Source organism: Cervus elaphus, chromosome 27 (assembly GCF_910594005.1).
Source record: "Cervus elaphus chromosome 27, mCerEla1.1, whole genome shotgun sequence".
Lineage (NCBI taxonomy): Eukaryota > Metazoa > Chordata > Mammalia > Artiodactyla > Cervidae > Cervus > Cervus elaphus.
In genome coordinates, this window is record NC_057841.1 from 40,212,792 (window position 1) to 40,238,707 (window position 25,916).

Consider the following 25,916-nt stretch of genomic DNA (forward strand, 5'->3'; position numbering starts at 1 on the left):
GTCTTTAATAATAATTTTTAACAGTTCAGAATGGGACCTCAAAAGCAGAGGCTGTGGGACTACCTTTTGGAAATTAGTGGAGTGTATTAGAGTCTGATACTGTGCTTGAAGAAGCTGCTCGGAAGTGGTGGAGCTGTCTTTTCTCATCCCCCGCTGCCTGGCACGTTGACTTGGAAACTGTTTAATGGATGCGTAAGAAAAAGAGGACCCGCGTTCATTCCCCCTTAAGTCGCCGAAGTTCAAGTGCGGAGGAATGGCCGCGTCTTGCCAGAGGAGGAAATCCGAGTCGAGTCGAGCGAAGGACTGATAAAGATGTCCCTCGTTAGCCCTGGGAAGCCGGCCCCGGGCACGACGTGAGCCCCGCCGGACTCGCCGACGGCGGCCCTTCCCGAGGGGCCGGGCGCGCCCGCTGGAAGGTGGGAGGCGGAGTCGCCCGGCTTCTGGGAAGAGACCAAAGGAATGAGTAATTGGAAATTCTGTAACAGAGACCCTTCTCCCAAACCCTATAGCCCTTTCACCCCAAACCCCCTGCCGAGAAGCAAGAGGACGGGAGACAGACGCGGCGGAGGGAGAGTCACGTTCCGGAGAGGGAAGTGAAATAAAAAGGGCGGCACCCGGGGGGACCTGTGCGTCATTGAGGGACCGAGGAGAAGCGCGGGCGCACGGAGTGAAAAGGAGAAGTGGGAGCGAGAAGCCGGAGGGGGCGGCCGCGCAGCGCGGGTAAGGGCGCCGCGCAGCGCCCGAGCCTCTTGCCTTCTCCGGCCGCGCCCCGGCCGCCCTCACCCTCCCGGCTCTAGTCCGACCCGCGCTCCAGATCCCGCCGGCGGAGCGCGCCCGCCGCGCGCATAATGTGGCCGCCGACACGGCCCCGGCCCCACGCGCCCTGGCGCTGGGCGCTGGCACTGCTGGCCCTGGGCGGCGCGGGGCTGTGTCACGCCAGTCCGCAGCCCGGGCACCCCGCGCGGCCCAGCGCCAGGAACAAGTAAGTGCGCGGCCTCTTCTCGTCCCCAGGACGGCCGGGAGCCGTGGGCTCCCACCCACCTCTTCCCGCTCTCCGCAGGACCCCACTCTGCCCGGCAGAGGCGAGGAGCCGCAGCCGGGGTCCCCCTCGGGCTGCCGGGGCGGCGCCTCCTCCGTGGTGGAGCGCGCTTCACGGCCGGAGCGGGGCGTCCCAGGCGACCTCGCCCGCGCCCCCAGCGGTGCTGCGTTCCGAACCGTGGGGCGCAGGGAGAGCCCCGCAGGGCAGGGCTCTCAGGAAACTCCCCGGGAATGACTGGGGCCTCTGGGACGTGGGGAGGGGGGCCCTTCTGTCCGTCTTTTGTCGGATTAAGGTGCCTGCTCTCCAAAGGTGCACCGTCCACATGTCGGCTGGTTAGCCTCCCGCCTCCGTGGGGACCACGGACTCCCCTACCCTCGCTCGATCAGTCGCCCTGAAGGCTCGTTCCCTCTCTCCCCCGCCTCATTGTTCTCCGGGTTTATGCCGTGCCCTCTTCCCGACTCTCCTTCACCCCAGGAACTGGTGCGCCTACATCGTGAACAAGAACGTGAGCTGCTCGGTGCTCGAGGGAAGCGAGACTTTTATCCAAGCTCAGTACAACTGTGGTTGGAACCAGAAGCCCTGTCCGTCTGCGCTCACGTAAGTCGTGGAGCCGAGGGGCGGGCGGGGCACGCCGGGCCGAGGTGGGGGCAGGGGTAGGGTCGGGTCTCTGGGCTCCAGCGGCTCAGAAAATCTCTTCCAGCGGATGAAAAGTCAGCCGCTGAAAAGTCTGAGCGCTGAGCGGGGTACTAGGCTCTCCGGGGTATTCGAGTCTGGAGTGAGCGTCCGGGACGCGCCTGCCTTGCGGTCGATCGCCGGGCAGAGGAGGGGACGAACAAAGCCCCCTACCCCCATTCTCTCTCCCTCTCTTTTTCTTTCAATTTTATTACTAACATAAGGCAGCTGGACCTAATTAGATCCATATTGTGTGTTCTGGGGCACGGAGAAGATTCCAAAATGTATACTGCTAAGAACTCTTATGTGTAGGATTAGCTGAGAGGTTTGTTCTATCCAGTGTTCTAAATCAGGCGTTTTGTCCAAATGTCCCCATAAAACTGACCTCTTCCAGGTGTTGTGGATCTCTAAACCAAAGTCCCCAGAAACAACCCGCTTGAAAGTGTGCGGTTGTTGTTTTTTCAAGTTAGATTTGGGGGATTCAGCTAAGTGGTTGTCAGGAGAGAATGGTCCTTAAAGAGGAGGAGAAGGATTAATCTTTTTGCTCATAAAGATTTCACTGTATCAAAAAAAAAAAAAAAACAGGAAGCGAAGCAGCAAAGTACAGATTTTGTAACATACATCACCCTCACTCAGTTGTCATCTGGAGAGTCTTTGTGTTTTTCTGTTAAGTCAGATATCAGAGGGGGAGCTGATGTGAATAAATGGCTGTAGCCTTTGCATGGGATGGTTGAAATTAATTGTTTTCCCCTAAGAATAAGTTGTTTGTCTTAGACCACAGTTGTCTTTACAGCAAAGAGTAGCCAGTAGGCGGGTCTGTCTCTGGCAGAGCGAAGGGACAGACTGGAACTTGTGCTGCAGGAAACCTTATTCCAGAAGGCAGTGGGGGGGCGGGTGGGGGGTGAGCTTCAGGCTATAAGTGGGATCATCCCAGGTGGGCTGTGGTGAAGACTGAATCAAGGAAGCGATGCGTGTGTGCTAGGTCGCTTGAGTCCTATCCGACTCTGTGCAACCCCATGGACTATAGCCCACCAGACTTCTCTGTCCATGGGATTCTCCAGGCAAGAATACTGGAGTGTATCGTCATGCCCTCCTCCAGGGGATCTTACCCACCCAGGGATCAAACCAGGGAAGGGGTAAGTCCTATTAAAAGCCAAAAAACCACCCCCCCCAAAACAAAAAAGACTCTCCACTGCTGTACGCAGAGCATCGGTTTGACACTGAATTGCTGCTGCCACACTGAGTTGGGTAGCCCGTCAGAGGGCACAGTGTTCTCCTGACGCCCGTGTCTCTGGTTGCACGGGGCGTGGAGCACGGCATTTCGCAGGTGTTTCTGGTGAGCCCAGGAGCCTGAGTTGCTGCCCACAATTCACAGGTGTTGTCAGTTCTTCATGATTTGATCCTTAGGACCTGAGACCTGTGGAAGTGAAGGTTCTTGGGAAACTCAGCCTGGAGTTATGGAGAGGGGGCTTTCTGGGTGGCGTGGGACAGGTGGGCCTGGAGGCTGGCGACAGGCTCGAGTGAGGAGCGCGGTTTAGCCACTGGTGACTGTCGAGCATCGTGAGAATAGCAGGTAGGAGCTGTGCGGACTTAACAAGAGTCGGAGCAGAACTGAGCTGTTAGGGGCGGCGGAGAGAATGGAGGGAGGAGGAGAGAGAGCAAAGCCAAGACCTTGGAGGAGGAAGTGGCATCTCAGAGAGCCGGAGAGGAGAAGCCCAGGAGGTGGAGGGGTCCAGAAAGGCCAGGGCTCTGGGGCAGCAGGAGGAGGGGGGATAGGCCTTCTGCTAATGCAGAAGGAGACCGTTCCAGGGCAGGGAGGGGGGTAGGCCTTGTAACTTGTGTGAGATGCAGGGCGTGGTCCTGAAGAAACCCCTTTACCCAAGAGTCTCATGTGTTTCCAGGGTTTTTGTGGGAAAAGGGAATTCGTAGTAGCCCAGCAGGTGAAGCCTGGTGGCTCAGACAGTAAAGTATCCGCTTGCAATGCGGGAGACCAGGGTTCAGTCCCTGGGTTGGGAAGGTCCCCTGGAGGAGGGCATGGCTCCCCACCCTCCAGTGTTCTTTCTTGGAGAATCCCCATGGACAGAGGAGCCTGGTGGGCTACAGTCCATGTAGTCCTTGCAAAGAGTCATACATGACTGAGCAACTGAACACTTTCAAACTTTGAAGCAGGTGAAAAGCTACTTGGAAGACTTAGCAGGTTTTAGGACAGAAGTGAAAAAGCCGAAGGGAGAGACTGAATTTGCCCTGAGACTGAGAGAAATCAGAGGGAGACAAGGGTTCAATGGGGAAGTAACTCCTGCAATAGGAGAGCTTCTGAGCTGGACACTCAGATGCCACGGGCTCTGGGGACTTGGCACGGGTGGGCTTCCAGAAGGTTTAGCCAATGTTCTGTTTGCATCTACAGAGAAGCTTTGATTCCAGATTGTGAATTTGGGTATCGTTCATGTGAAAGTGGAAGTAGAGAGGGTTTTTGTCTGATACATGGGTGTCTTGAGTAAGCGCTTTCCTGACGCTGTGAAGAAAGCTGTGTGTGTCAGGCGCTGTGTCAGGGTTGTTTAGTCCATACATTAGTTTAATGCTTGCTACAGTCCTTCAAAATGAATACTGTTGTCCCCATTTTTATTGGTGAAGACTTGAGTCAAGAAGTCCCTGACTTTCCTGTGGTCACATGTAGTGGCAGCGCTGCCAGGAGACCTGGCCTTTGTGGACAGGCCTCTGTCCCTGGAACATGAGAGAGAGTCTTCAGTGGCTTCCCTGGTGGCTCAGTGGTTAAGAACCTGCCTACCAGTGCAGGAGATGCGGGTTCGATCCCTGGACTGGGAAGATGCCCTGGAGAAGGAAATGGCAACCCACTCCAGTATTCTTGCCTGGAAAATTCCATGGACAGAGGAGCCTGGTGGTCTGTAGTCTATGGTGTCGCAAAAGAGTCATACTCGGCTTAGTGACTAAACAAAAACAAAAAAAAACCCCAAACAAACAAAAACCACTTTAGTACTTGTAGAGTACTCAACTACTGAGAAGATTTCCACCTTCTTTCCTGGAAGACAATTCCCACATAAAAGTGAGTGAGCATTGTTGGTCCGCGTACGAGCATGTGTATGTGTGTTCACGCCTGTGTGCTTCACTCTCTTTCCTGGGCATCATTTGCAAGGATTTAGTGGACTACATCATTTTTCACACTGTGTACCATGCTGTGCAGTTTGGCTCTTATTTTATGAAAACACTGGCCAGTTTGCTTCCTTTGTTTGGTTTGTTAGGCTGGTGGTTGAAAAGATGCTATTAGGGAGGCCAGACTGGTGGAGCTTGAGACTTCTGGAAAACCACCCCTGTCCCCCTGGGCTCAGCCACCACCCTGAGACTTGTCACTGGGGATGGAGTCAAAAGTGCGCTTCCAGAAAAACCATTCGAAGCTCATGTCCCAATACTTGTGAAGTGGTGATGCCATTCTTGTGTACGGAGAATGGTTAATTGCTATGAATACGTCTGTGTCACTAGGAATTTGAAATCAGGGCTCTCTCTGTGGGTCTGTCTCTGCTGCACTCTGTGAGGAGGGGTCCGGGTCTCCAAGGCACAGGACTGCATCCACGGACACTGCTGTCTTCCCTTAGCTAATTCCTGAGGGTGGCTGATCTGACCCGGGGAGGAGATAAGAGAAGTTATCTGGTGCTGATTATCCGGTGAGGAGGGAAGGGCAGCTACTGTGGACTCTAAAGCAGCATAAAAGCTGGGCGGTAGCGATTGATCATTTACTCTGAATTCTGAAGATGGGTCTGAGGACCATTTCCTGCTCTGAGATCATTGTTCAAGTTTACACGTTCATGTTAAGAAAGGCATAAATCTTCTAAACTTTCATCGTATTGCAGAGTTTTCTGATTCACTGTAAAAACCTTTAGCAGTTCAGCCTGTTTGGTCGATGGTCACTGTTGGCACATGCATACACACACCCGCACTTAGGATGGTCTCAGCAGATCCGCACCTGAATCTGGGGTCTCTGCAGGACACCTCAGCATGGAGAGCATCTGTCTGGTCCTGGACTGGTTTGAGAGACTTGTTTTGGGAGACAGGAATGTGGGAGACTTGGAATTCTTTCTGCAGGTTGGGGACCGGGCAGGTTGACGGTCTTGGCAGGCTTGGTACAGTGTCCAGGGCTGATTTCACGAGACGCTCTTCTTGGAGTGCATTCTTGTAAGGGGATGAGTCCTTTTATGTTCATTATCTTCCGTCTGTACTGCAGTCCCGGGGCGTTATCCCCCTTTCACAGGAGGGCATGGAGTCAGGAAGTAGTGGCGCCTGGGAACAAGTCCAGCTCTGTTATTTCTAAGCCTTAGGCTCTTCCCACCCCACACCCACACACCCGCTTGCTGTCTAAACCCACACTCAGTGATGAGCGCCCAAGGGTGTGTGTGGTATGCGTGCGTGAGTGTGCCTCCATGTGTGATGCGATGACCCTGGCAGCCCCAGTGTGATGGGAGGGGATAGTGAGGGTCTGAGCTCTCGCAGAGCCCACCACCCGCCCGACGCGGGTTGGCCATGCTGTGTGCACCGCTGGTGGAAAACAGCACTGTCTTTCTTCTCCTGGCTGGACTGGGCATTGTTCTTTTCATGCATCATTCATGCCTCATGGCAGCGATTCTAGAGAGTTCCATCACCTCCCACTCAGCCGGGCTCAGCTGAGTGCTGTTGTATTTGAGGCGTTTGGGGGTGTCCCATGTGCAGAGCAGCTGCCTCGCTGGTGAGGACAGGGAGGATCCCAAACGTAAGGCAGGGTTATTCCCCTCTATTCACTGCCGTCTGACACTGCAAAAACTGACTGGGGTTTGTCAGCATCCACCCAGCCCATCCCCTACCCTCTCCTTGGGTGTGTGGAATTTTGGTGAAATTTTTCCTATTAGCTCTTTAAAGAAAAAAAAAAACTCGGCGGCTGGGACAGGGAGCTGGGCGGGGCCCACTCTAGGAGCCTGCGCTGCTGTGATAACACAGATGCAGAATTTTTGAATTTCCCCCAGGTGTGAGTGTTAGTGCTGAGTTTCCAGAACTCCTCTAATCCTTAGATTCTAGGGGGAGCAGATGACCATTTACTTGGAAGGAAAGTTTTCTATTAGGGAGCAGTCTCAGCCAGGAAAAGCTTAAAAAGGAAAAAAAAAGCCCTTGAGAGTTGGGGGGGGGAAAATGAGACTTGTAGAGCCACTTCTACGTTTTTCACATCTCCAGAAACAGAATTGCTTTCAATTCGAACTGTGCCTTTTGTGTAGATAGCTCTGGGGGAATGTTTCTTCTTTCTGAGTTTTTTTTTCCCCCAAGATTTCCTGATTTTTGGCTGTGCTGGGTCTTTGCTGCTGCATGTGGCCTTTCTCCAGTTGCAGTGCGAGAGCTTCTCATTGCGGTGGCTTCTCTTTTTGCGGAGCACAGACCCTAGAGCTTTGGCTCGTTGGCTGTGGCGCATGGGCTTAGTTGCCCCTCGGCATGTGGGACACTGGGCCAGGGATCGAACCCATGTCCACTGCATTGCAAGGCAGATTCTTATCCCCTGGACCACCTGGGAAGTCCCTTCATTCAGTTTTTTAACCAACGTCTTGAGGTCCGTTGGCTGTGACGAGCCCTGCTCCTTGGTACGAGGAGGGACCTTGTTATCACGAGGGACCCCAAGTTCCGCCCCAGGAGCACCTGCACAGAGGTACCCAGAGCCGTGCCTGGACCCTGCTGCGTCCCCCTCTTCCGGGCTCCATCCTCACCACGAGCCTCAGACCTTTCTTACAAGCGGCCTCGCTCTTTTCCTTTGTTCCCGGTAGATACGATGTTATGTTTGTAGAGCCGTTTGGCGTTCCAAAAACATTTTCACGTTCATCATTTTATTTTATTCTCATCACGAGGTCAGCCAGCAGATTAAGCAGGGAAGAGACTGGGGTCTTGGAAGAAGAATTTTGTACTTACGGGCTACACTTTCCACCTTTCTTATCTTGGAGAAAAATGAATAGAATACACACAGAGGTTGTGGCTTTAAGGAAAACAGTTGGCTTTTTGTGAAGCCTCATTTAATTCCCGTTAATTAGTCTTCCTCCGTGGATCTGTGATTCCACCAATACTTGGTCAATGAATTAGAATTCTGATGAGGCCAGAAAAGGGGAGACGTGGCAGGGTGGGGTGGGGACAGGTCAGCGGGCCCCTCACGTAATCCCTCGAGGCTGGCTGGGTGTGGCCAATGCTTCTGGAAGAGGAGATGGAAGATGCAACTTCTGGCCTCTGCTCTACCACTACCGAGCTGTGTGACTTCAGGCTAGTCACTCAACCTCTCTGAGACGCTCTTTCCTCAGCACCACGGGGGCAGTGACCGCTGTGAGGTACAGTCACCAGCAATGTCTAATAGACACAGCTTGTTCTCCTGTTTGGAGCTGTCGCCTCTCGGGTGATCTCTTCTTTAAAGGCTCTGAATTCCCTGACAAGTTAGAGAAAGGCTGGGGTGCTAAAGAATGATATAAAGACATGCAGTGGCCTAAGATGACAATTAAGAAAATAAAATCATTTAAATCAATTTGTAAACATGAAGTTAAACCCAGAGGTTGCTTTGGAAGCAGAGCAGTCATGGAGCTTTTTTGGGAAAAAGCACAGGAGAGATTACAGTCAATTTAAAATAAGTGCTTTGGGGCTTCCCTGGGGGTCCAGGGCTTAGGACTCTGAGCTTCCACTGTAGGGGGTATGAGTTTGATCCCTGGTCAGAGAACTAAGATCCCATGTGGCATGGCCAAAAGTTTGAAAAAATAAAAATAAGTGCTGTGGTTGCTGTGGACGTTGGTTCCTACCTCTGCAGGTGTTTGGATGCCAGAGGCGGGTCATAGAGAGGAGGCAGCTGAGTGTTCCAGGTTGCCTTCGCTGAGCTCCAATCATGTTTCATCCAGCCAAGAACACGCTGTTTTAATGCTCTGCTCTGAGAAAAAAAAAATCCTCTTCTTCATGTTGGGAATATTAAGATGTTACTCGTGTTTACTGAGTGAATGATGAGGCAGGTACCGTGCATGACAGTGAGCTGCTGTTTTACATACTGTTTTCTAAAACCAAAAACTGACAGACTGCCAGTGTTCAGATGACTTCCAGACTGTCACCCAAATGTTCTGATTTATTGTTGGCTACAGGACTGTTTCACTGCCCAGAATTAACTGCTTCCGCGCTTGATGAAGCAGTTTTCTGGACTTAAAAATAACAATGACCCACTTGATAAAATGACACAAGCGTGACTTTGCCTGATAACTGATTTTCCTGGGAGGATCTGGAGAGGAACAGAGTGGTTTTCAGTATGATGGCAATTCACATGGGAGGAAAACTAATGAAATTATTAAAACGAAGCTCACCAAGTTTTCTTCCTTCCTTCCTGTTTTAAAGTGGTGATGGGTGCTGAAAAAAAGTAGGGAGTTTTCCAACTAACCAAATTCCTGGTTTGAAAATGCTGGAGAAGCAAACTTTTATGGGTGTGTCAAGATCCAGCTGCTCTTTTCTTTTTTTTAACCCCCACCTAAAAAAATATTAGAAGATTATGGAATACGCCTAAAAATTATTCTTTGCAGCATCAGCCTTTCAGGATAGTACGTTTTCCTAAGCATTTAGTTAAAAGAAATTTGAGGGGAAAAAAAAAAGAAATTTGAGATGCGTATTTAGATGAAGTCTTCTCAAGCTGATCATTTTGATGAAAGGGAATTGGCTGTGAGAAGTCTCAACTTTTCCCTGACTTCTCCCATCTTCTCCCACTTTTGTGATTGTCTGTGTGGGCCTCATTATGTTATCTTTGCTGAGATTTGCTCGCAGCTCATTATGAGGTGCTAGAGAATTCCCTCCTGCTTCCAGCTGCTCGCCTGCGTCTGCCCAGCACAGATGCTGTTAAAGGATCATCATATGAGGGCCTAGATTTTTTTCTCCCTAAACCGTGGTGGTGAAAATGCCACTTGTTTTCTGCTAACTGAAACTTTTCCATGTATCTTGAAAGTGGAGCCCGAAAGCTGTGGTGGAGATTGCAACAGAACTCAGGGTGGAGGCTGGTTGCACAATCCATCCCTTTGCGAGGGATCTTTTCACCAGTAAAGTGGTTCCCTGGCTCTAGGCAGTTTCAGCCCTAAGAGCTCTGACAAGCAGGAGTGGGGGTGGTTGGGGGGAATGAGGGCCCCAGGCAGGGAGGGAGGCATCACAAGCCCCTCTGGATGCGTTGAACATTCCAGAAGCCGCTGTCCTGATGGTGCTCAGGCCTGACGTATACACCAGGTGGCCCACCCTGGAGATGCCCCAGCTGTCATTTGCTGGAGCAGCAGTGTTCCAGGACCACAGCCCAGGGTCAGGGCCTGGCCCCATCATGATAAACCATGTGCCCGTTCTCATCCCCACACGTTGCATCATCTTCTGGCCACTCTCAAGGTATCTGGGAGTCGTTCGGTTGCATCATGGCAAAAAAACAACTAGTGAGATGAAACGTAGATTCCTTGCTCACTGGCGGAGCGGGAGGGAGGGAAGGCAGAAACACCATTCACGGCTCATGTCCAGAACCAAATCTCAAGGTGCCCTCGGAGCCCTCCTTGGCAGAGTCCACACTGGGAAAGAAGAGTCCCAACGAGGAGTCACTCTTTGTCGTATTTTTAAACGCTCATTTATGTCTTTGACATTTTGTGTTATTTTACACAAAATGGCAATTTGAAGATAAAAAAGAAAATTCTGTTTTGGCTGTTTTCCCTAATCATCGGTCCATGCCACCTGATACAAAGAGTTGACTCACTGGAAAAGACTCTGATGCTGGGAAAGATTGAGGGCTAAAGGAGAAGGGGGCGGCAGAGAATGAGATGGTTAGATAGCATCATTAACTCAATGGACATGAATTTGAGCAAACTCTGGGAGATGGTAGAGGACAGAGGAGCCTGGCGTGCTGCAGTCCATGGGTTCGCAAAGAGTCAGACATGACTTAGTGACTGAACAACAACAGCTTTCAAAAGTACAAAAATAGATATTAGGGCTGAGTTCCCAGTAGAAATAAAGCAATTGGTTGTGTATTTGAAAAGTAATCTGATACATTAAAAACAACAAAAGTTTAGTTAAATCCTCATTTTGAAACTCTGAAAAAGACTTAATAATGCTGATTTTGGCTTTTTCTTAACTGAGATTTGTAATTGGATAGTCAAGACTGGCAATTTGCTTTCAAGCAAATTTCTCATTTGCTGATGAGATTTTAAAATACTCAAGTGCATAAATATATATAAAGTGTATATAGTATATAAAATATATATATATATTATATATGTACGCTATATGCAAAGCACACAAACAGCTCTACTGAGGTGTAATTTACATAAACTGTACGTATTTAAAGTTGTATGATTTAACATGTATATGTACCTGTGAAACCAACATCACAATCAGGATGTTGAATGCCTCCATCACCCCCAAGAGTGACCTCACACCCCTTGTAATCCTTCCCTCCGGTTTCCCTCCCCAACACACACTTCCTCCCCAGGCAACTGCTGATGGGTTTGTATTCTCTAGATATTTATGTCACTACTCATATGATCTGTGCTCATACATAAGGTTTTTTCATTCAGTTTGGTTATTTTAAGGCACATCCATGTTGTGCTCTGGATCACTGGTTGATTACTTTTTACTGTCGAGTAGTATTCCTTTGCATGTGTCCACCAACATTTGTGTCTGGTTGTTTTGAAGCTGAGGACTCATGGTAAAATACAGTGTGGAAACTCATTTATGCTGATAGTAAGGTTACAACTCTGATTTTTCCGAAGACCAGTTGAGACAGTAAATACATAACAGATGTAGAACACTGGATGAAACCCTAATGGAGTAAAGAAACACATGGCACATTTCGCCCCGGGGAAAATTGGATTGAGGCTGCCTAATTAGCATACACCATTTTGAATTGGCACGAAGCTCAGTAGGGTTAAGTAGACTTATTATTTGAAGACTCTTAGTTCCTTGGTTTCATTAAAAAAATATTTTTGTGCCTGGTCTCCGTCTGGCCCAGGTCTAAGCCCCATGGTGACACAGCAAGGAGCCCGACTTCTCTCTAGCTCTCCAGACGTTCACGGTCAGTAGGTGAAGTGAGACATAAACAGAAGTATTTATGAAGCAAAAGGTAGGCATGAGGGCTGCAATAAGAGAGGCACAAACTGCGGAGGATGTTCAGCGGTGGAGGAAATTGTTTCCAGCCGGGAGGAATCCGCGAGCTTGTTTGCAGGTGGTGACGTTCTCGCGGGGCTTTGAAGGAAGGTTCCAGCTGAAAAATAGATGTAGACGTCAGAGGACACCAGCGCAGCCCAGGGAGGACGGTAGCAGGGGCCGAGAGGAGGACAGAAGGGAGGAGTGAGCCATGGGCGGGGCAGGTCTGTTCCGGGCCTGTCCCCTTGGTGTGTAGATGGTCATCGAATCCCTGAGTGTCTGTCCCGATGAGCCCTGTATATGAGGACATCAGTCATCCTGGATTAGGGCCCCCCACCCTGACGCCCTCATGTTAACTTGCTCACCTCTGTAAAGCCCCTGAATGCATAGTAAGTGGCTTCAGTCGTGTCCAGCTCTTTGCGGCCCTGTGGACTATAGCCCGCCAGGCTCCTCTATCCATGGGGTTCTCCAGCCAAGAATGCTAGAGTGGGTTGCCATGCCCTCTTCTAGGGGATCTTCCTGACCCAGGGATTGAACCTGCATCTCTTATGGTTTCCTGCATGGGCAGGAGGGTTCTTTATCACTAGCACCACTAGGGAAGCCCTCCACCTCCAAATAAAGTCACATTCCAAGGTCCTGGGATTCGAATTCTGACATATTTTTGGGGTGACAGAGAATTCAAGCTGTCACCCAGGGTTGGGAGTGTGGGCTCTATCATTTAGGCAAAGGGGCACCATGGAGAATTTTAGGTCAAGGACACCAGCAGAGCTTCCAAATGCTAATCTGGCAATTTGTGCAGAATGGGTTGGAGAAGGGAGAGGATGGGTGGGGAACAGCGGGAGGGGCTCTGTTGGGAGCCTGGCCAGGTTCCCTGGTGGAGCTGAAGCAGGTATGGTGGGAGAAGTGGGTCTGGCTGTGGAGGGATGAGCAGTGACCGAGACGGAATGGCCAGGAGGCCTCTTCTCTGTGCTTTGGGGTGAAGAGCTGTCTCTGAGCATGTTAGTCCGTTGTCGATGGTGGAGATAAAAAGGACAGTACCAGAGCACCAGATTTGAGCTCCTTGCGTGATACAGCGAATTTCCATTGGCCATCTAATTTTACATAGAGGGGTGGGATGGAGTGGGAGGGGGTTTCAAGAGGGAAGAGACACATATACCTATGACTGATTCATGTTGATATATGGCAGAAACCAACACAGTCTTGTGTTGGATGTGTTATCATCCAATTAAAAATGAATTAATTTAATAACAACAAAAATGGACCATAATTTGTGGTGGTGTTCAGTCACTCAGTTTTGTCCAACTCTTCACAACCCTGTGGACTACAGCACATCAGTCCTCCCTGTCCTTCACTTTCTTCTGGAGTTTGCTCAAACTCGCGTACATTGGTTCAATGATGCCATCCAACCATCTCACCCTCTGTCGCCCCTTCTCCTTTTGCCTTCAATCTTCACCAGCATCAGGGTCTTTTCCAGTGAGTTGGCTCTTCATATGAGGTGGCCAAAGTATTGGAGCTTCGGTATCAGTCCTTCCAATGAATATTCAGGGTTGATGTCCTTTAGGATGGACTGGTTAGCTCTCCTTTCAGTTCAAGGGACTCTCAAGAATCTTCTCCAACACCACAGTTCAAAAGCATCAATTCTTCAGCATTCAGCCGCTTTTATGGTCCAACTCTCACATCCGTACATGACTACTGGAAAAACCATAGCTTTGATCTTGTGAGAGAAGGTCAGTTTTTTTTTACGCACTGTCTTTTAGAGGTTGTGGCAGAATTGCCTTTATTCACAGATGGATCAGTACCTCGTTATTCATCACCTTTGATCAGGAATCAAGTCTAATCTTTCAAGTGGGCAGTTGGGTCTATTATTATAGAAGCAGCCCAGAGGGTTAGTCTTACTACAAATTTTTACCTTGTGGTGAATACAATAAAATAATTGTATATATCTTGTCTGATATGACTGGTCTCTGCTGAGATGCCCTAGAACAGTGCCTGTTGCTCTGGGTCATGGACGTCTGTAGGCTCCTGGTACGTATGATTGTTCCATGGTAGATACTCAGGGAAAGCCATCGTGTGGTCCTGGTGGGCACCCAGAGGATGTTTACTGAATGAATGGATGAAAGAGAAAGCATGTGAATTGTGTGTTTATTTATTTCTTTTATTAAGACTGTATATTTTTGGAGCAGTTTAAGGTTTACAGCAAAACTGAGGGGACAGTAAGGAGATTTCTCATGTTCCCCCGCCGCCCACATATACCCAGCTTCCGCCATTATCATCTTTTCCACCAGAGCAGAGCGTTTCTTACAGTTGATGAACCTACACTGACGCATCACGGTCATCCAAAGCCCATGGTTTGCATTAGGCTTCATTCTTGGGGAGAGAAAGTTTTTAGCTTGTTTTCCCTCCCATTGTGAAGACTCGTATGTGCTGAGTTTGGTTTTCATGTTTCAGGCACGGAGACTATAAGTTTGAACAACTGGCCATGGCTTGTGTTTTTAAAATGGAAATCGTGGCATGCACAGACTTTGAAATGATTGTTACAGATGAGTGAAAATGCAGTGGCTTGCAGCTAAAACGAAGGGTTGTGATAGGATAGATTCCTGTTAAATCAACCAAAGTAACAATGTGTGTTGTCATTTAGATTCCTGAGCTGGTCATCTCAGCATGAGCTTTAAAAGCTTTTTACCAAGGTGTAAGCCTACGTTGCCTCTCTGTGTGAAGTATGATGTTGTCGTTCAGTCACTCAATCGTGTCTTACTCTCGTGGACTGAAGCCCGCCAGGCTCCTCTGTCCATGGAATTCTCCAGGCAAGAATCCTGGAGTGGGTTGGTATTCCCTTCTCCAGGGGATCTTCCTGACTTAGGAATCAAACCTGCGTGTCCTGCATTGCAGGCGGGCTCTTCATCACTGAGCCGCCGGGTTGGCCCAGGGTTCATGAACACAGCTCTAAGGAACGCTTTGGTGTAATTAGGAGGGTACAGTAATCAGAGATAAGAGTGTGTTTTGAGAAAGTTAAATACTGAAAATATAGGGAATTATTTTAAAGTTTATTTTTGTGACAGAAATTCCTTGAAAATAGCGTGCTGATGTATTTTATTAGCGATAAAAATTGCAGTGACGTCTTGGGTGGTGGGCCAGCCTAGCGCCTGACTTATCCAGGAGGATGAGAATTACTACTCAAACCATAGATCTTAGTTGTTTTATTTAGACAAAACAAAATAATGCAATCTATGTTATTTTGCTTAAATGATTTTAAAGCGATGGACAGCAAGCTGCAGCCCCTCTCCACCACCTGAGAGTCTGTATATTTGTCTCCCTCCCCCCTCAATTTACAAGAACCGTGGTGCCCCGAAGCATTTCTCCAGGTTGTTACACCCTATTGTCCTACAGCCCCTGCATTCTTGGGTTCTGGGGTGGTTTTCTCAGAAAAACATCACACCCTCAAATTCCTTAAGAAAGGACTTCTCTGGTGGCGCAGTGAATAAGAATCCGCCTGCCAAGGTAGAAGAGATGGTTCAATCCCTGGTCCGGGAAGATCCCACATGCTGCAGAGACACCAAGCCCGTGCGCCAGAACTGCTGAGCCTGTGCTCCTCAACAAGGGAAGTCACTGCAGTGAGAAGCCCATGCTCCACAACTGGAGAGTAGCCCCTGCTCACCGCAACTAGAGAAAGCGCCTGCAAAGTAACTAAGACCCAGTGCAGCCAAAAATAAATTAATTTTTTTTTAAATTCCTTAAGAAAACCTCAAGTTCCGCAAGCCAGCGTGAGCACGCGGATTCAGTGAAGACTATAGCAACACAAACAGCTTGACAGACATGGCAGGTGTTTCCAACCTTAAAAATCCACTGGCCACTCTAAGTCTCCTTGGAGTAAAGTTCCTCCTCACTTTTTTCTCCTCCATGGCCTCCATCACCCCTTTCTATTTAAAAGCAAATAAGCAAAATTCTTCTTAGCTTACCCCTGGCCCTCTACTTGTCTACACCTTCAGGCTGGAGGTGGGCTGGCTGTGGCACCATCTTCCAAAGCAGAGTTCTGCTCCTTCTAAACAGAGGGCAGTCGCCTGTGAATGTCTCAACCTCATTGTCTTAAGTGTGGATTTGAAAATCATAAAATAGCGTGCTCGCTTCGGCAGCACATATACTAAAATTGGAACGATGCAGAGAAGATTAGCATGGCCCCTGCGCAAGGATGACACGCAAATTCGTGAAGCGTTCCATATTTTTAAAAAAGAAAAGAAAAAAAAAAAATAGCACTGGCTTTGCCTAGGACGATGTGAGAAATATGAAACTAGGTTGTAACACTTGGTCCTTCTCCCCCACAGTGTGGTCATAAATTAGAAAAGAAACACAAGCCATCCTGTTTTCAATTCCCAGATTATTTTTTTAAACTGAGAATGAATTGGCCCAAAGAAAGAAAATGTTTTTATATCTGCAGAGAAACTCCTACTGACTTAGGATTTTCTGAGCTTCTAAGTGACTTCCACCAAGTTCCAGGTGAGGCATCTTTAAGAGCTTGCCACCATCCATGGTCTTCATCCAAAGGTCCAACATGGACTACAGATGGGATATCGTAGCCAGTTCCCCTTTTGAATGGAAAAGCAATACAGTGGTCCTTTGGGCTCCACAGGGGATTTGTTCTGGGACATCCCACGATACTAAAATCCACGGATGCTCAAATCCTTTATGTAAAATGATGTAATATTTGCCTAGAACCTATGCATATCCTCCTGTATACTTTAAATTGTGTCTGGATAACTCATAATACAGCGTAAATGCTATGTAAGTCCTTACAGTAGCTGGGTGCATGACAAATTCGTTTTGCTTTTTTGAAACTTTCTGGAATTTTCTTTTCCGTGAATACTTTCTTTCTTAAAAAATTCTTATTTATTTATTTTTGGCTGCGCTGGGTCTTTGTTGCTGTGCAGGCTTTTCTGTAGTTGCGGCGAGCGGGGCTACTCTCCAATTGTGGTGCGTGGGCTTCTCATGGCCGTGGCTTCTCTCGTTGTGGCGCACAGGCTCTAGGGCACTTGGGCTTCACTAGCTGCAGCACGTGGACTCAGCAGTTTCAGCTCCCAGGTTCTAGAGCACAGGCTCAGTAGTTGTTGCTCCAAGGCATGTGGGATCGTCCCAGATCAGGGATGGAATCCCCGCCTCCTGCCTTAGCAGGCAGATTGTTTACCACTGAGCCACCAGGGAAGCCCTTCCATGAATACTTTCAATCCATGGTCGATTGAGCCGGAGGACTGAATGTACCGAGGATACCTCGTGGGCAGCTGCAAGGTGAAGGGTGGTGGCAGACATGGAAGCCGAGAGAGAAGAGAAAGCAGAGTGACCAGAGCTGAGGGAGGGAGGTTGCCAAACAAGACAAAGGACATGGAAGAAAAGCTTTCGAAATTATTGTGACTTCTGCAGGAGAATTTGAGGAAATCATGCTTCCTCTTTAAAAAAAAAAGAGGAAATAATCAAAAGAGTTATTCAGCGGCTCTGAGACAAAAGATCTGGATTTCTGAACCACAGAAAATCGCCCTTGGGCTCAGCATCACGCCAAACGCTGAGGCTGCAGCTGTTCTTGTGTCCACACCGTGGGAACCTGGGGGCTGTGCGCATGGGGAGGGATGGGGTGGAGGCCACCGCTCTCTGGTCCTGACTCCAGGAATCAGGGGACGGGATGTGGCTTTGATAAATGAAATCATATAGGCTGTAGTTGGAAAAGCAGCCTGCTGCAGCCTTGGCCCCTTCCCAAAGAATTTCTTTAGGATATTGTGGGCCTTCGTTAATGTTGGATTATTCAGCCTCCAGAAAGCTGGGGCTGCACTTGGGTCTTGGGGGCCCCCCACACTTGCTGGCCACTACCCAACTGTGGACTTGTGTTCCGTCGTGTATTTCCCCAAGTGAAGAAGTTAAAGCTAAGAATGTGGACTCCTTGGAACACACGTATAAGCTGTATTTCATGCTGCTGGGCGCGCCCTGCACTTGGAGATGATGTCATCTTTAGCAATGAGAGTCTGCTCTGAGAGAAAGCACCCCCGCTCTTATAGTAAATCTGAGAGTGACACTTCACTGTCGATCGCAGCTGAGCTGGGACAGCCTGGTGGCTGAGTCACTGGACATCTCTCCAGTCGACTTTGTCTTAGGAACGTGTTACGTCCTCAGGGTTAAGAAGGGTGATCATTTGTGGAAAACTTTTATTTATTTGCTGTATGATCAGAGCATAAAATAAAGAGGATTTTAGGGTTTGAAATCTAACTTGCCATCCTAAGTACCCAAGGAAATTACTTCAAGAGGAAACAGGAAAAGAAACAGCTTATAATTGTGGTTTCTCCAGCAAATATCAATATCAGTAATCTCAGATATGCAGAGGATGGGCTTCCTGGGTGGCACTAGTGGTAAAGAACCCACCTGCTAGATGGAGGAGACCTGGGTTCGATCCCTGGAGAATCCCACGGACCAAGGAGCTTGGCGGGCTACAGTCCATGGGGACACAAAGAGTCGGACACAACTGAAGCCACTTAGCACATGCAGATGACACCACTCTTATGGCAGAAAGCAAAGAAGAACTAAAGAGCCTCTTGATGAAGGTGAAAGAGGAGAATGAAAAAGCTGGCCAACTCAACATTCAAAAAACGAAGACCATGGCATCCAGTCCCATCACTTCATGGCAAACAGATGGGGAAACAATGGAAACAGTGACAGACTTTATTTTCTTGGGCTCCAAAATCACTGCAGATGGTGACTGCAGTGATTAAAAGAAATTAAAAGATGTTTGCTCTTTGGAAGAAAAGCTATGACAAACCTAGACAGTGTATTAAAAAGCAGAGACATTATTTTGCTGACAAAGGTTCATATAGTCAAAGCTATGGTTTTTCCAGTAGGATATGAGAGTTGGACCATAAAGAAGGCTGAGCACTGAAGAATTGATGCTTTTGAACTGTGGTGTTAGAGAGGACTCTTGAGAGTCCCTGGGACTGCAAAGAGATCCAACCAGTCCATCGTAAAGGAAATCAGTCCTGAATATTCATTGGAAGGACTGATGCTGAATCTGAAGCTCCGGTACTTTGGCCACCTGATGCGTAGAGCCAATTCATTAGTTAAGACCCTGATACTGGGAAAGATGGAAGGCAAGAGAAGAAGGGGACGACAGAGGATGAGATGGTTGGATGGAATCACTGACTCAATGGACATGAGTTTGAGCAAACTCTGGGAGATGGTGAAGGACGGGGAAGCCTGGAGTGCTGCAGTCCATGGGGTTGCAAAGAGTCAGAGACAACTGAGCAACTGAACAACAGCAGATATCTCCTTTGTCTTAGGAAAGAGACAATCTCCTATATGTACACTTTCATTTTCAACACATTGCTTTGGTCTAAGAGCTGCGATTTAAGAAATGTACAAAGCTATATTGTAATTTAATTTATTATTTATTTATTTATTCTATTATTATTTTTTTGGTGGCTGTGCTGGGCGTTCATTGCTGTGCATGGGCTTTCTCTGGTTGCAGATAGCAGAGGCTAGTCTTGAGTTGTGTTGCTTGGACTTCTCATTGCAGTGGCTTCTCTTGTTGCGGAGCATGGGCTCTAAGCGCAAGGGCTCAGTAGTTGTGACACATGGGCTTAGTTGCTCTGCAATACGTAGAATCTTCCCAGACCAGGGATCGAACCCATGTCCTCTGCATTGGGAGGCAAACTCCTAACCACTAGACCACTAGGGAAGCCCTGTAATCCAGTTTTAATCAGGGCTCATCAATCTGACTTCGAGATCCATTAGGTACATTTTGTATTTCAGAAATATATTTGCCCAAGCCTTTTGACTTTTAAAACTTAGATGGATCCACCTAAGGAGTCAAGTAAAATATTCAGCATTTCTTTACTTTCATGTTACTAATTTCTCCACAGAGGGATCTAACTAGAAATGTGTCATATAGCAGAAAAAGACGAGAATTGTGATAAAAATTTGTATTGGAGTATAGTTGATTTACAGTGTTGCTTTTGTTTCTGCTATATAGCAAAGTGAATCAGTTATACATGTACATAAATCCACTCTTTTTTAGATTCTTTTCCCATATAGACCATTGCAGAGTATTGAGTAGAATGCTGTGCTTTGCCGTAGGTCCTTATTAGTTATCTACTTTAGATACAGTAGTGTGTGTGTGTGTGAATCCTGATCTGTGGGTGATGTGCTTTAACCTGGAGGAAGGCTCTCTGGTTCCTTCACTCACTGTCATGTGGCAGGGCGGGGGTTGCTTTTCCCAATGTGGACAATCCGCATTAGATGGGACGTGGGGATCAGAGTCACTTCCTTAGCCCGTCTCGTCCATGCACACAGTTTAAAATGGCCAACTTTTGGATCATCTGTGGACACAGTGGACTTGGACGGGAAGTACTTCTTCTGCTTGTGCAGAACCCCTTTTCCTTCACATAGTTCTGAAATCCCTTCCAGCTTCAAACTCTACAACCTGCATAGTATTTACTTCTGGCAAACTGCTACTTCAATAAAAGGCTCACTTAATTATTCACTGATTGGTAGGACAGCAAACAAAAAAAAGAAAAAATCCATTTGTCACAGGCGGGTCCTAGAACATCAGTTCACTGTCTTGGTCATTGCTCAATTGGAAAACGGGGGCCCAACTTTGTAAAAGTGAATTACTCTGTAAAAAGGAATTTGTGACCCATGCCATAACACGGATGAGCCTCAGGTGAAGGGGATCAGGACAGACCACCTCAAAACCTACCACTTTGGCATACTGATTATTCTGAGCTGAAAGCAGTTGAGAAACCACAGAGATAAGACCTTTCTTTAAAAAAAAAAATTTCTTTAATGACTGCACTGGGTCTTCATCGCTACATGCAGGCATTCCCTAGTTGTGTCGTGTGGGGGCTTCTCTCTAGTTGCGGTGAGTGGGCTTCTCAATGTGGTGGCTTCTCTTGTTGTGGAGCACAGGCTGTAGGATGTTCAGGTTCAGTAGTTGTGGCCATGAGCCTAGTTGCCTCGCAGCATGTGGGATCCTCCCGGACCAAGGATTGAACCCATGTCCCCGCATTGGCAGGTGGACTCCCAACCTCTGGACCACCAGGGAAGCCCGAGACAAGACCTTTCTGAAATCCCCACTGATGCCCCAAAGCGTCACCTGTACTAGGGGGAGAGGAGGGAACCTTATCAGCAGAGACAGAGAACAGCACCGACACGAGTCTGCCTAAACAAACCTCACTGAGATAGCCCTTATCACCTGTTCTGTTCCTACCCATATCCCCACGACTTACTGCTCCTAGAAGCCCGAACTCTCTTCTCTGTCTGGTGCCTTCTCCACAATTGATCACCTTTTGTTAAAATGGTACTTAAGGCTCTAACTGCTACTTTGAGTTTTCACTTCTTTCCCATGAGGCCTCCTGGGCACATAAAAATATTAACATCAATAAAATTTGTATGTCTTTTTCTCCTGTTAATCTGCCTGTTGTCAGTTTGATTCACAGGCCCCAGGAACAAATATAAGAGGGTAGAAAGTGTTAGTCCCTCAGTCGTGTCCGACTCTTTGCGACCCCATTGACTGTAGCCCACCAGGCTCCTCTGTCCATGGGATTCTCCAGGCAAGAATACTGGAGTGGGTTGCCATTCCCTTCTCCAGGGGATCTTACTGACCCATGGATTGAACCTTCATCTCCAGCATTGCAGGCAGATTCTTTACCACCTGAACCACCAGGGAAGCCCCATAAGAGGGTAGAAGAAAAGTTTTTTCCTCTCCTACAAGGACATTATGCTAAGTAACACAAAGCCAGTTACAGAAGGACAAATACTATGTGATTCGACTTATATGATGTACCAAGAGCAGTCAGATTTAGAGATGAGAAGAATGTGGTTGCCAGGGGCTGGGAAGTGGGGGCTGGGAGTTAGTGTTTAATATGGGTATAGAGTTTCTGTTTAGGGTGATAAAAATGTTCTGTAGATGGTGGTGGTGGTGGTGGTGATGTTTGTACAACGTTGTGAGTGTACTTGTGCCACTGAACTGTGCTGTTAAAAATGGCCAAGACAGTGAACTGTGGGTAATGTGTATTTTAACCACAGTTTTAAAACAGACAAACAAACAAACAAAACGGAATTGCTGTGGCCGGCCTGAACTGCGCCATGGAAAACCTGGAGCAGTAGCTGAGCGTCAGACACCCAAGTCGGCCCTGGGTGCGCATTCGAAACTGGGAGATGACTTCTCGAGTTTACATGTGTGGACTTTCCTTGTCCCTGGAAAGTGAAAGAAAGTGAGGGTGTTAGTCGGTCAGTCTTGTCCAACTCTTTGCAACCCCATGGGCTGTGACCTGCCAGGCTTCTCTGTCTATGGGATTTTCCAGGCAAGAGTACTGGAGTGGGTTGCCATTTCCTTCTCCAGGGGATTTTCCTGACCCAGGAATTGAACTCGCGTCTCCTGCTCCGGGGGAGAAGGTGATTTCCCCGGACCTGGGTGCTCCCTACTCGGGAGAGGAAGTGCCTCTTCTCCATCATCTGTCCCATTCTGAATGATCGTGTGTGGAACCACACACGTGGAATGAAGCAACAAGAGCTGGCTCTAGGTTCTTTGGGGCCAGCCAGTGTCTGGAGTACAGAGAGGAATTTACTAGAAAGTCTGTTCTTGGGAGAAATCCCAGTCAAGTGAGTGTCCCCCAGGACCTGCCGGGCTTTCAGTTTGTGTGGAGTGTAAAGTAAAACACAGGTAAACTCGGGATGCAGGAAAAGGACCCGTACCATGTGTGGCCGCTGTGTGACGGGTCCTCTGCCAGTGACGGGTGGTTATTTCAAGAGCACGTGTTCCGCTTGCTGCTGGGGACACGGGAGGAGAAATCAGATGAACAGATAGACATGGGCCTATTGCTATTCCCTTGACAATCTTGTGACTGTCTTGGCCAGCCCTGTTCTACAGAACTTTCTGTGGTGGTGGAGACGTTAACGTTGTTTATCTAACCCTGTGGCTGCAAAGCATGTGAAATGTGGAGAGTGTGACTGAGCAACTAGATGTCCGGTTTAATTTAATTTTAATCAGTTTATATTTAAACAGCTGCCCCAGATAACAGCTGTCTTCTTGGAAAGCACAGTGCTCGCTCACCTTCTGGTGTTGAGTCTTGTCCTGTTCCCATGACTGTGGGCCCTGGGGCTTGACTGGGTTCTGGTGGGACTCTGGAGGGCTTCCCTGGTGCCTCAGCAGTAAAGCGTCCGCCTGCCAGTGCAGGAGATGCGGGTCTGATCCCTGGGTCAGGAAGATCCCCTGGAGAAGGGCATGGCAACCCACTCCAGTATTCTTGCCTGGAGAATCTCATGGACAGAGGAGCCTGGTGGGCTATAGTCCATGGGGTCACAAAAAGTCAGACTTGACTTAGAGACTAAACAACAACAGGACTCAGGAAGCCACTTCTTCTGGGTGGGACCTGGGGATCGATCACTCTGGGGCTTTAATTTTTGTTTTTTGAATTTTTATTTATTTATTTTTGGCTGTGCTGGGTCCTCAGTGCTGCAAAGGCTTTTCTTGAGTTGCAGTGAGCAGGGGGCCACTGTCTAGTTGCGGTAGACGGGTTTCTCATTGCAGTGGCTTCTCTCGTTCTGGAGCAAAGGCTCTCGGGCACACGGGTTTCAGTAGTTGTGGTGCACAGGCATAGCTGCTCTGTGTCATGTGGGATCTTCCCCGACCAGGGACCGAACCTGTGTCCCCTACATTGGCAGGTGATTCTTATCCACTGCGCCACCAGAGAAGTCCACTCTGGGATAAGGAAGCTGTGGTACATATACACCATGGAATATTACTCAGCCATTAAAAAGAATTCATTTGAACCAGTCCTAATGAGATGGATGAAGCTGGAGCCCATTATACAGAGTGAAGTAAGCCAGAAAGATAAAGAACATTACAGCATACTAACACATATATATGGAATTTAGAAAGGTGATAACGATAACCCTATATGCAAAACAGAAAAAGAGACACAGAAATACAGAACAGACTTTTGAACTTTGTGGGAGAATGTGAGGGTGGGATATTTCAAAAGAACAGCATGTATACTATCTATGGTGAAACAGATCACCAGCCCAGGTGGGATGCATGAGACAAGTGCTCGGGCCTGGTGCACTGGGAAGACCCAGAGGAATCGGGTGGAGAGGGAGGTGGGAGGGGGGATCGGGATTGGGAATACATGTAAATCCATGGCTGATTCATATCAATGTATGACAAAACCCACTGGAAAAAATAATAATAATAATAAAAATAAATAAATAAATAAATAAATGGAGGACAATGAATCAGTGCAACTAAAAAAAAAAAAAGAAGTCCACTCTGGGTTTTTCTGTATGGACATTGGACTCTCCCAAACCTGGTCAAAGGTGGGCATAGTATCATTAATTAATTGTTTGATCAATCAGTTATTGATTAGCAATTAATAAGTTAATTATTCAGCACAGTAGGACAGTGTGAAGAACAGGGACACTGTGGGGAACAGAGCCACCAGGCATTCTTGCCTTCTTGGGGCTTTGGGTTGTGGAGAGAAGGATGAATTCTGGACAAGCAAATTCAAGTGTAATTGGAAGCAGGTGAGGGAAGGTCTCTCCTCCTGCTAGGAAGGCATCTTCATGGGGGTGACATCAAACAGAGGCACAATCACTTTGTCCCCTTGTGTGTTAACAGGGACGTTTCCAGTCACATGGTCCCTGAGTTCTGAGTCAACTTTTCTAGTCCTTTTCTCCCACCTGCCTTCTTGTTAGCATCTCCTGGGCTCATCTGGTGCCTTGACCCAGGGGAACTTGTAAAAATGGTGAACTCTTGTCTCACCCTCTCCTGCAAAAAAAAACCCAAAAGGACTTCAGAGGAGAGGAGGGGAGTTAGGTGGGGCTGTGGGGCAGCTCATTGCCTCCCTGCTCCCGACCCTGCCCCCAGGGGGGCCTGAGGCAGCTGGTCAGAGATCCCCAGGGCACAGAATGCTGTTCCAGTCCTGACCCCGGGCTGGGATGGGGGCCAAGGTTCCAGCCCCGCCTGCCGTGACTCTGTCCCTTTGGCTGCAGGCCATCCTCGGCCGCCCCAGCTGGGTGCAGCTCGCTGATGCTGTGAATGTGTATGGAGCATCAAACTAGCACCAGGCCAGGGGCTCCATTCACTCCCTGCCAGTCTGGGGTGCTTCTCAATTCTGGCTGTGCTCAGCCATTATGTGGGGAGTTTTTGCAAGGTACACACGCCTGGGGACCCCTTGCTCCAGACCAATGAAATCAGAATTTTGAGGATAAAGGCCTGGGCATATTTAAAAAGTTCCCTGGGGAATTCCCTGGTGGTACAGTGGATAAGAACCCGCCTGCTAATGTAGAGGACACGGGTTCGATCCCTGGTGCAGGAAGATCCTACTTGCTGCAGGCCAGATGAGCCCGTGCACAACTAGAGAGCGGCGCCCCACCCCCGCCCCACTCACTGCAACTCGAGAAAGCCTGTGTGCAGCAACAAAGACCCAGAGCAGCCACAAATAAATAAGTAATAAAACATTTTATTAAAAGCTCCCTGCAGGGGATACTGTTCCGCAAAGCCAGGGTGATGCAGAGCAGGCCTGGGGGTCCTACTTGGGGCCTCCCCACCCTCTGGGGAGCCCCCTGGCTGCCCTTGGGGAAGTGGCAACCCCATTTCTTGGAGATACCCTAGAAATGCTGTGGGACCAAACATCCCTACCTCCCCCATCACACCCCCTCCCCCCAGCAGAGGCCTGGGGACCGGCAGATGCCTCAGCATTGTATCCTCCTGTGCAGGGAGGTGGCCGTGAGCTTTCCCACAGTGGAGGTGGCCCCTGATGGCTTCCAGCTGTCTCTGGGGCTGGAAACTTGGTGGGAGACGCGGCCAATCTGAAGTCCATTGAAACCAGAAACCCTATAGCAATGGGAGTGGGGCGGGTGGAGAAGAAGGCGCGCACTCCAGGGAGCTTTCCTAACTTAGGAGTTGGCTCCAAAATCTTCACTCCCTTCAGGGAGAAGAATGAAGTATGTTAGAGAACCAAGCACTTTCTTGGGCTGTGAGGGGCTAAGGCCCCCGGCTCAGGTTGGATGGGGTGGGGTGGGGGTTGTCCCTCGTCCACCAGCATCA

The 25,916-nt window shown here is 48.7% G+C and overlaps 1 protein-coding gene and 1 non-coding gene across 2 annotated transcripts in view; both read left to right on the forward strand.

The window, feature by feature from the left end:
* Positions 1-516: 516 nt before the first annotated feature.
* EMILIN2 (elastin microfibril interfacer 2) overlaps positions 517-25,916 on the forward strand; it is a 57,003-nt gene continuing 31,603 nt past the window's right edge. The window contains exons 1-2 of the mRNA XM_043889719.1: positions 517-982; positions 1,514-1,636. Of these exons, the coding sequence (XP_043745654.1) occupies positions 849-982; positions 1,514-1,636 (257 nt within the window). The 5' untranslated portion in view covers positions 517-848. The remainder of the gene's footprint in view (positions 983-1,513; positions 1,637-25,916) is intronic.
* On the forward strand, positions 15,960-16,066 carry LOC122685127. Its single transcript, XR_006338291.1, has one exon. It is a non-coding gene; the product is annotated as a U6 spliceosomal RNA (small nuclear RNA).